Raw genomic sequence first — 11,517 nt, 5'->3', positions numbered from 1 at the left:
TGGAAAAGCAAAATCAAGATTTCCATCTCTTCAGAGGTTTGCTGTTACTGATAGCGCTGTGTACTCCACCTCAGCATGTATGTTAGAGCGATGTAAATCTAAAGCTTTTCGTCATTCGTGCCGAGCTGAGCTCGGACCATCACAGTAAAAGGTCAAATATGAGTTGAAATGAAAAATGGAATTACCATGTCCATCTAAATTTAACCCATTTATTATCTTTTTTACACACTTACAATCAAGGATTATTCAAATATCCATTGGCATTATTTACTTTACCTACACAACATCATATATCCAACACGTAATGACAACATCACACATAAAGTTTTACAATGGCAAACAAATTTAGGCAGTGCTTTCCTCAATTAAGCTAGCCCCAGTCATAACACACCATTTTTACCCATCACACAAAACAGTGAATTTAAAGTTTGTTTGATATTGCATAATTATGCTAAGGGTGAAATGACATGCAGTGCCGATATCAAAGCCTACTATGAATATGTGTTATCAGTGGAGTATAGTGATATTCCATTGCTAACTCACAGCACCATATGGGTACATCAATGTTTAAAAAACAGCTACTGTGGGCAATTGCACATTTAGTATGTGGTAGGTTGATGACTTGTAATGATGTTGCCCCTGAGGTTGCTTTGTTGCTTCATCTAGTGATATAGTAGCTGTTAGTACACTTCCAGCCCTCTGAGGTGAGAACAGGGTTAGTGATGTAAGCCCCAACAGGAGGAACCTGATTATCACATCATGTGCATATCATACACAACACTGTGCATACTTTACAAACTCACACTGCCTTGTACTTTGTGTGCTCAGCTAGTCATGCTGGCAGTAAAGTGACCATAGTTATTTTTATAATATTGACGAATACAGTATGTGCCTTAGAGGGTGCGATCTATTGCCTATGTCATTAATACACTTCATTGATGTTGACATGATACTACCATCTATTTCTTCTCCTTCAAACTCATACTTAGAGACGGTACTTTCTCAGGAGCTCTGATTGCCAGATGTACTTCCGCTCGGGAAAGCGATCAGGAATCCTGATGCGCCGGAAGTCCTGGATGCATTTCTCTAGCTCCTGCTCTGGAGTCATCTTCCCCTTGTTGGCTTTCCTCTTTGCGGCCTCTCGTTCTCGGACCCCGAAGGTTCTCACGCGCATCATGTCAGTCTTGCGACGCATCTCCGCCTGCTGAAGATGATGAACTTGTCCTTTCGGCATGGGACGGTCCAGTGTCTGGATGTTTGAGTGCCGGCTCACAGGGCCACAAATCACGGTTCCTTGAGGGGAACTAGCCTCCGACTGGGTCTCAGAACAGGAAGTGGAGAGCTCGTTGAAGGAAGTGCCGCTCTCTCCTTCCCGCTCACTTTTGTGGCTCTTGCAGCAGCAGTCACAGTGAGAGGACATCCACCTTGAGGGACCACCTAGAAAACAAACACAAGAACACATTTGTCACTTGTTTTGACATCCTGCAGTACATGTTCTGTTGTTGCAAGACCCTCTGTATTGCACAATAGACTCTAAAATAATGTCCCACCTGTCTGTATGGTGATGGTTCAAGTTCTAATCAAAACAAAAAGTTGTACTGATCAAGCAAATGCTGACAGGTGCCTACGCAGCCGTTTTAACATCATTCAAAATCATTATATGAGTATCAGATGTGACCGTGAGTGTGCGTGGGTATTAACGGGGGTACAGATGTAAGAACACCGAAGTTATTGGCTTTGACATTTACTGTAGTTGCTGAATTTCAAAGTCCTTGTGGGCAGTGCATATTACTTCCTCTGATAAAGAGAGGGCCCAAAGCTCAGTTCATTTCAGTACAGCTCCCCAAAAGACCTTTCCCATTTCCCAAGGCAAAGCTCGTCAGAGAGCCAAAACCATCTGCTCCGCTGTCACAGTTTCTTATAAAAACTGTAACCTGACTGACTTGTATTAAGAATGTGGTGTATTATTTGTATGTTTTGAGATCAGTGAAATAACACAAGGTGCTTTCTACCTTTGGGGGGGACACAAAGTAGAAAAGGTGTATGATTTATCTTGGGAGGTAACACAACTGGGTCAGTCAATAGCTATGGTGACCTTTTGTCATGAAGTTTGGACAGAAAGTGAAAAAGGTGGTAACTGAGGAGTTCAGCAGTCTTCATCCTTCATTGTGTGCGCACTTCTTGTATAGTCTCACATCCTCCTACTAGTTATGAACCAGAATGACCGTGCTGTACTGCCCGCTGGCTTGTGAGTGTCCAAGTGGAGACAGCAAACACTGTAACTACCTTTCATTTACCAAAATATCACTGAACTATGGTCGCATTTAGAGGTAGAAATGTGCAGTGTGGAAGCTTCTGTGCCCTGTGTAATATAAACAACAGTGTAAAAGAAATAAACCCATGAACACAGACTCTAAAATCTCTTAATGGCTTTTTCCAATGTGATGATACAGACTCAATATGATATCACAGAGAGAGCAATAATTTGTCCATTACCATCTTCCAATGCATGCACCAATTTATACTCAACAGGGTTCAAGGGGGATTTTAACCTCTCTGCGCATACTGTAATAATGACCTTATCTCTAGTGCAATGATTGCATTGAGCTGATAGTGAGAGAGTCACTAACAGCTTTTTAATGGCTAATCCATGAGTAAAGGGGGCCAATCAACGCACCAATTTCCCCCCGCAGAATATGATTCTAGCTGATTCCAGACAAGCAGCACCACGCAAATGGATGCAGGCGCTTTAGCAAGGAGAGGAGGGATGCAGAGCTTTGTTTCTAAATGGTGGATGCTTTAGTCCGGAGGGGCGAACCATTTAGGAAACAAGCCAACACCCAATAATAGCATCATAAAATGTTCAGGCCATGCAAGAGAATGAATTGCATTAAAGCAACTGATAGCCTTAGAAGCACCTTGCATTTTGTTTCAGACAATACATTGTCTAAACAAAGTGTGGACATGGCCGATAAGGGAAAAACAAACTGTGTGTTTTGGGTAAAGTGTTGTAGTGTCAAGTCTTTAAAACCCTTCAGAGCCAAGACAGGAAACAACTGAGAGCCTTGTCAGGAAGCAGTCATTCTCGGGTACATTTAAACAAGTGGGCGTATGTAATACTCTCTGGTATCTTTTCAGGGAAGCTATTGATTGTAATGTGTTTTTTCCTCAGATCTATATTAGCTGTCTAAGAGATCATGTTCCAACTACATTAAAAGACTTGGACCGGTCCTCAGACTGAGGCTGTGTCGGCACTTCTCATAAATAACAGAGAGAGGGAGTGGAGTCCAACAGAGAGGCATGCAGGGGTGTCACACGGGGTACCCTCAAACTCCTCCATCGCTAAAGAATGCATGGGTGTTTGTCCTCGTGCCTTAGAGAGGTCAGAATTTTATGGAAATTCAACTGCCTGCAATTGGATTAAAATCATACGTTTTTCCTGATTAGGAGGATATGATTGGCAGAAAAGTAGGACATTGTGGGGGCTGAAGGCAGAGGGCTCTGACACTCAAATTCAAATGTCAGTGGCTTTCTTGCCAGAATTAGTGTTTGTTTTAATCTGTGCCTCTAAAGTGATTCATCAACGGTGTGTGATGATTCTTCTTTTCTTTTTTTTCAGCTTGGTGCTATAGTCAGGTAATCTAAAAGGCAAAAAATAAATAAAGACAAACAAGAAAGACAATTTTACATTCTAATTGCACATAACTAGAAGGCTGTAACGCAATGTATTTCTGATTGGCTCTTGCGTGACCTGACGATGTCCACCTTTCATATTTAAATCTTAGCACTGTTGTGAACTGTGCCCTCTATCTTAATCAATGGAAATATTTTGAACACAACACAAAGCCTTTTGCATTCAAGTGCGAGAGTCAGAAAATATACACAACTTTCTGGAACAAAATGACTTCTTTTCTGTGCTAAAATACAACACAATTCTGCAAGCCTGAGTGGTGTGAAATATCTTCTAACGCTTGAGTCGCTGCTTGATTCTAATACAAGGATATTGTCTTGCCTAGACTTTGGGCAAGAAACAAGAAAAAAAGGGAGGAAAAAAGGGAGTCCTGATAATATGATGAAAAAACTCCACAGTCTTTCTGGCAGGATAAATATGCATATGCATGCAGCCAGGGAGATAAGCTCATATGAGCTCTGATCTCACACTGATGTTATTTTCTCCAGCTCCCATATCCAGTCATAAATATTTTTTACTCTGCCACTGCCTCAGGAGGAGTGTAGTTTACATGCTTGTTAGCTCACAAATTAGGCCAGCGTGTCCTTGCAGCAGAAAAAGGCTTGTCTTGCAAAGGCAGTGACCGTCCTTACAGGGTAAGGGAAATCTATTTCCCCGAGATAGTCCTATTTGTTGCAAAAGTATCACTTCAGCAGTTTGTGTCCAGCATAACTGATGGCAGCTATCCTCTTTAATAATGTCCCTAATATCTGCATACAATTGAATTTGTCAATATTAATTACCTCCACGCAGCCAGCTCTACTCTTCTGAAACAACCATCATCTGCAGCAGAGATGAGAAAGAGCTGGAGCTTAACATGATTATTCAAGGACACTCTTACCCTCTCAAAGACCTTATGCTGCCCCGGTACAAATTATCTGTTTTCCATGAGGAGGCTGACGTCTCCATTGGCTGATTGTTAATGACAAGCGGGGTGCTGTCTCCTCCCAGAGTCCGAGGGTGGCTGCCCCGCTGAGTGTCTCCCTGACAGGGACATGAACAAGCAAGTCAGACAGATTGAAATGTCTATATCAGCCTCTCCCTGTTGGCCTGTCCCCTGACCCAGAACCACACCCCTCCACTGCCAAGCACTGATGAAGCGAGACGAGGCGGGGAGAAAGCAAAGGTGTCCTGGGTATTCACCGAGCACTAGTCATCACCTTAATGAAGCCTTGAGGGACTTGAGGAAGGCAAGGGGCGATTCTCAAAAATTGCTGATATTTAAAAAGTTATGTCTAAGGAAAGTGAACTCTAAGCACATGAGACCCTCTTTATATTTAAACATGACTGACTCAAAACGGGTCAGATCTTGGGGAAGTAGATTACATTAAATCACCAAACATGCTTTAATTTGCTCTTTACACAACCCACACCTTGCCATAACACATGTTTCTCCTGCTTACCAACACATGGAATCCCCCGTATTCATAAAGATCTCTCAGCCCTACCCATAGTGAGCTCCACTGTCCAAGTACTGTGGCCATTAAGTGTCTCTGGAGGGTATATTAAGGTGTTGGATTTTCATAATAAGAGCTACCTGGTGTCCAACAACTAGAAAGCAGAACCAGGGATAAAAAAAAAAAGACAGCTTCAATTTTAATTAGCTAACTTTCTCTGTTTCCGTTTCAAAGGGTTATACTGGAGGTTTTAAGTGTTTTATGGTTAGATTGATGGCGTGCATTTAATGCAGACATTGCTTATACTCTTTCCAATATGGGCATTGCAAATTGCTTAATGTGGGTCATCCATCAAAGTCTATATTTAGTCTTATTATTTGTCAAAATCGTGTTATCATCACTCGGTAATGAAGTTACAAGCAGGAACTCTCCTTTTGAAAAGTCTCCTTGTTGGTGCGTTCAAGGGCACTTGCAGCATCTGTGATTCAACAGTCATTATGGTATTTTGTTGTTAAATCCAAGCCAAAAATGAACCAATAAACAAAAACAACAGTGTGAGAGGTGCAGTGTGTTCTTGTAACTGAGAAAGCCTGACCAAAAGAAGGTAATGAAATGTTGATTATGATAAATTGCCTATGCTTGTTCTCTGCAAGTCCATTTAAATACCATAGTGGGATAACACGGAAACACCCGGCTGCAGATAAGTCAATATTAAAGCTTGTAGTTGAATTTAGAAAAACATGCCGCAGTGATATGGAAACCATCTGTAGTCAATGATCTTAACCATGAAAAACCACCAGCATAGTCCCTGTAAATTCAGTATATGAGGTTTCAAACAAATGATTGATTTCAGAAACACATTTTCATTTTGAATCTGCAATCCATCTACAATTTTTAATAAGCTCAGATTTACTCCCAAGGTGAGCCAGATTGTCCACTTTACTTGATGCATTGCACAAAGTGCTGCAACCATTGTGAGAAATAATGACACAAGCACACACCCACGCCATACTTCTGACCATCTTTCCACCCAGGTGCTCTTTAAGACGTATATGAGTTATTCAGGGGAGCACCATCCATCTCCTGCAGGTAATGCCAATCCATCCAGACTCCACCCAGGCTCTCTGGGAGCTTGGGGACGGTCCAATCTTTGCCTCCATTACACCTAAGCAATTGATTACTTCCCCCTCCCAACTCTCTCCCTGCCGCCTTATGGCCATTGTTCAGGAGCCATTATGGCGACACATCATCTCATTCACTGCTCAAATGAAGACTGCACAGTTATATTAACAGAGCACACCTGGCAAGTGCAATCATTCTCCATCTTTACTGTACGTGTCACCCATTTTGACAAGGCACTTCCGCACAGGCCTTTCAGATGTAGAAGGATGAAAATGTCTCTGATATTGCAAGTCTGACTGTTCAATGATGATTTGCTCTGCCTCTGTGATGTGGAAGCAGTAATGTCAAAGCAGGTCATTGTGTCCATGATGAGGGATCATTTTCGTCCATGAATTTACTTTACTTTGAAAAACAGTATGACTTGTACTTTGAATTGCTTTTAAAATAGGTTAGCATTTATCTTTCTAGATTGCTTCTCCATTTTGCATGACTGGAGACACTGGAAATATTTTGGGATCACAGATTGCTTTTTAATTAGCTCACACTCATCTATTTCCCCAGGGATGATAAGCAATAAAGAGATTGGTCCCAAACGTCAACTGGGAGGTTAGAGTTGTTAATCACTACAACAGTAATGTTGATAATGCCAAACTGAAAAATAAATAAATGTCCCTGTCATGCTAATTAACTAACGTGTCGGCTTGTGCGTGACAAATAAACTCACAGGATCACCAACTATTGAAGATCGTTTTCGTTATTTTGACTTCACTCTCAGAGGTCCTTTTTTTTTTTTAACTACGACTAACATTTCCTCTTTGCTGGGTAATACGTTTCCCCCAGTGAATGCAATATGTTGCACCATCTGATTGACCAAACCAGCTTCTATTCTCTGTCCTGTTCAATCGGCTGGTTAGTCAGTTTGCGTATATATCTTTCGCTCAGTTGATTATTTAAAGGGTGAACAAGTCCTTCAGGTCATTATTCATCATGGCCATCAGGAAAAAAACTCTTGTTCATGATGAATGCTTGGACACAGGGGCCTCCTGGGGAGGGTGCCCTTTTCATGAAAGACTCATTTGTTTTGGTCTGTGAAGAAACCAACAGCGTACCCTACTGAGCAGGACAGGGTGACAGTAATTAAGACTTTGTAAGGGTACAAGTCCCCTGACTGTTGTTGTTAATACAGATGATGCCATGCAGTAACATGATGAATATCTACTGTTGGCATTTGGGAAACTTTTCGGAGTCCACACTATTACTGAGAGTCAGTGGACCCTGCAGAAAACAACTGATGCATTTAACAAGAAGAGCAACACGCATGATGCTCAGGAACTGGCAGTCTGGAAGAGAGTCTCCCAATTTATTTACTGCCCCGGACTACCATTTTTACACTCTGAACAAACCCAGCCACCCTGTTTCACTCCATGTGAGCCTCTGATTGGATGGGATGGGGGTGAAAATAAAGCAGTGAAATGTTCTGCTGTGAGCAACAATAACGCACATATGGCTCATGACCACGAAAAGGTGCACTTGTCTATATGCATTCTTGGTGTAGGACTATACCTGCCCTAGGCCAGCCAATGTCCCACATTCAGAATCATGTATTAGTTTTGATAGTGGATGTGGGCCGCTGTGCTGCCGTGAATAAAGGCCTCTCACGCATGTCTGCCTCTGATGTGTCTATCCATCATCCTGACTTGGCCTCTGTCTCCCAACGCTCGCTGTATATCTGCGTGTTCCCTTTTAACCCTCACCTTGTCTTTTCTCTTAATGAAAACCCTGTCTCTCCCTCTTCTTCCGTGTCTTGCCACCAAATCCTTTTTTATTCCTCTCCGCTTCCTCGGACCCAATGAACTTTCCTGCCTGATACTAACTTTAATCTATTTTTGCGCCTTGCTCCCGCTCTCTTCTTTCTGCCTCAGTTCTTTCTCCCCATGGCCAGGTCTCATGCAATTTTACTCCCTCTTCCCTCCTGCTCAGACGCTCTCCCCTCCATCTGCTTGCTTCCATCTGAGCTTGCTTCCTTCAATTCCTTCTCTTCCTTTCTGGGCTTTTCTTACTCTGCATTTTATTTCCTAACATGCTGTATTACATTCTCTCCTCTTTTTTAATTACCTCCTTCTCATTCCTCCTTCCACTGTCTTTGTCCTGTGGAACAGTGTCATAAATGGGGAACAGGGTCAATACCTACACCAGATGCTGTGCTCCAGAAAGTTGAATGACTCAGGAAAAACCTACTTGGCTGGATGTTAGTGTGGGTCAAGGCATAGCCCTCTGTTATAATTAGCCTGCATTATCAACTCATTGGTGAATCATTAGCAAACCATATGTCATGCCCACTGTCTTGCACAACCAACCTTGACCCCCCCAACTGGGTTATCTCCAGCTCCTCCAAAGGGAGCCATTCAACTGGCCATATGGTCCAACTCCACTTTCTGCAGAGAATGGAATTAACCATGTCTGTGGCTAATTAGTGCATTTGCTGATGAACTCACTTCTTTGTCTTCAAGAAAAAAAGCAAAGATGCGTTAAAAGATTGCAATGGGTTTTTTTTTTTTGCTGCCCAATGGTGCTATATTATTCATGACCCATTTGAGTCGTAAATCATGTTTGCGCATGATGCATGTGTACTTGAAGTGTAGCTGCATTGTGACTGAACATCCCTGCGGCCTTTGGACCTCTTATCTGGAAGCAACCCCAAAACAGGAGTTTAAGTCGGCCACTCCAAGGGATTCAAGGATTCAAGTGGGATGTGTGGATGCCTCCTGGTGGTGTGAGTCAACACACCAGTTCCTGCAGATTACCTCTCAAACTAGACCATTAGAAACACACAGCATGGGACTACTTATAGTAGGCTTTGAGGACAAACTTTTTATACCCATTAACCAGAAAAACGTCTTTCTGGTGGACATCATGCAACACCATTTTTGTATTTGCATGATGTGTAAGGGAGGGATGGGCACATGGTTTGCATTTAACTTGTGCACTGTAATTATTTCTGGAGGTAAGAATTACCAATTTATCTTACATCACCACTGAAAGTATAGAGCAGGAATAAATCTTCACTCACGGTAGAAGATGTACTGTGCGTAATTGGACCAGACCTTGTCATCCGCGTAATGACCGATGGAGGAAGCAGTGAGGGACGAATTACAGGCCACAATGTGAAAGCCGCTTTCTGACAGCATGTCAAATGCTCTCTCCAGGTGTCTGAACTTGAGAAAAAATCTGCAGCTGTAACGGTCCGGTGGCCTGTCCGTGTCCCTGTTCTCATTCAGGGCGTCTCCAAATACTTCTTTTGCCAAGCCAATCCTACTGCTGATGAAGATCCTCGGTAACTTTTTAGCCTTGACATCAATTTGAGTGTCTCTGCCTCCCCCAGCACAAGCGCCTTTAAAAGCGACCGTGATGTAGCCATACCTCCTGTCCAAAGAGTAAGAGGAGTAAAACCTCTCGCTGCCCTGCGACGCATCATCGAAATCACTGAAGTCGTCTTGAAGTAGTTTTGAATCATCAGAAGATAAAAGTTTGGCTAAATCTGGCAGCTGAAAGTATTCCGCCTCTCTTTTCAACCTTCCTCTCTCAGGGAAGTGATCAGGGAGGACAACCTGCTTGTCTCTAAGGTAATCCAATACGTAACGAAACAGAAAGCCATCTCTGTCAACAAAATAACGTCCTCTGAGGTCCCGGGACAAGTCATTGGAGGACCCTTTCTTGTTAGAAAACAGCTTCCCAAGTAAGGAATTTGGAAAGCTTGTCAAGGTGGCAAGGCGAGTGTAATACACCTGTCCACCCACGTTAAGCTCAATAACATCCGATGGAGGGTTTTGCACCAAACCTTGCTCTTTTGCAGGTTGCGTTTTGCAGTTTTCACTCAGTGCCATCTTTTCTTCTCCAGATCTTGCACGAAATTTGAGTCTCGATCACGGAGCGCAAAACGTCCCACAAGTTCAGAGCGTGGGGTGTAGCTGCATGGGGCTGATGCCCTCAGACCAAAAGCATAGTCCTGATTGAAGCTGCAGTCCTTGCATCCAGAGTCTCGTGACTTACAATCCAAAGGTGTACTTACTGTATATCCTTTAACCCCATGCGTAAGTGTGCCTGCCCTACGGTCCTTTCCGAACAGAATCGATTATCATAACCAGTGAGCGCATCACGTTACACACATCCCCTGCGATGGGTCATTACTGTGACTTCAAAGAAATACAATCCTACTTTCACTATGAAATATCCCACCTTAAAAAAAAGTAAAAACCCTTTTTTTGCTTAAGTTTTCTGTGGAAAAGTCTAACGTCTTGCGACTGGCTCCTGGATCCATCACATCAATTGAAGAATGTACGTGCATCCAATCACTACTGAGCGTCTCTCCTCACAACTGTGATCCTGAAACTGGCTCCGGGGAGGATGAAAGTGGGACCCTTGTGCGCGCCCATCTCTCCAAACTGCTGAGTGCGGAAACGCTTGGTCCGGCAGAAGCTTTAAAATAATGTTGCTCCAAGCAGTGCAAGAGAGGGAGGGAGAGTAAAAAATCGTCCCGTGAAGTAATGTCTTACATCATCTTAAAGGAAAAAGACATTTGCAGACGATCGACATAAAACGGACGGATGTGGCTCTGTGCCGTTTTTCCATGGAATTGTGATCCAGTCATAGGCATCGTGCAGCTGGCGGAGAGGATTCACGTCTAATGCAGTTTAAACATCCAGCGTTGCGGATTTTAATCCCTTCTACTGAGTCTTCACAGAGGCTTTCGCATTTACATTTAACGCTTTTAGCTGACGCGCTTATCCCGAGAGACGGGTGAGGGGTTAGGTCCCATGCAGTGTCTCAGAGACAGATTGACAGCTTCACGTAAAGAGCAGGATGCTGCTCTTTAAATTGTTTCCATACTGTCGATAAAGGCTCAGTCATAAAAAGAAATAACCAAAAATGTCCAAATGAAAGTTGTTCCCTTTTGCATCAGATTTAACCTGCATGCAGCAGTATCACCTGTCACAGCCAGAACACTGTGACTGAATATGAAAATTGATCCCTTCCTCATTGATTTGACTGAGTGAAATCCTATTTCAGGACCAGGGACAGATCTCGCATGCTCCAAGTCTTACAACTGCTTGATGCTCAAAGTAATCTCAAATAAACTAGAAATAAAACTTAGAGAGATTAGTATCTCTTTATTTTACAGAAAATTGATGATATATTCAAACAATGCCTCAATATGAAGTCCATTTCTCCCCTATAAAGTACATTTTTCTTGCAGTTTTTTCCAGGAAT

General features: G+C 42.8%; 1 protein-coding gene across 1 annotated transcript; it reads right to left on the bottom strand.

Annotated features, from left to right (window-relative positions):
- Positions 1 to 212: 212 nt before the first annotated feature.
- LOC134860292 (BTB/POZ domain-containing protein KCTD16-like) lies at positions 213 to 10,916 on the bottom strand. The gene is made up of 2 exons (XM_063877222.1): positions 9,320 to 10,916; positions 213 to 1,437 (listed from the first exon to the last, which is right to left on the bottom strand). Exons 1-2 carry the CDS (start codon positions 10,131 to 10,133, stop codon positions 986 to 988), a joined length of 1,266 nt encoding a protein of 421 aa, XP_063733292.1. The 5' UTR covers positions 10,134 to 10,916; the 3' UTR covers positions 213 to 985.
- Positions 10,917 to 11,517: the final 601 nt, after the last annotated feature.

The sequence above is a fragment of the Eleginops maclovinus genome, chromosome 23 (genome assembly GCF_036324505.1).
Source record: "Eleginops maclovinus isolate JMC-PN-2008 ecotype Puerto Natales chromosome 23, JC_Emac_rtc_rv5, whole genome shotgun sequence".
Classification (NCBI taxonomy): Eukaryota; Metazoa; Chordata; class Actinopteri; order Perciformes; family Eleginopidae; genus Eleginops; species Eleginops maclovinus.
Note: the sequence above shows the minus strand (reverse complement) of the source record. Positions and strands in the feature narration are given on the sequence as shown.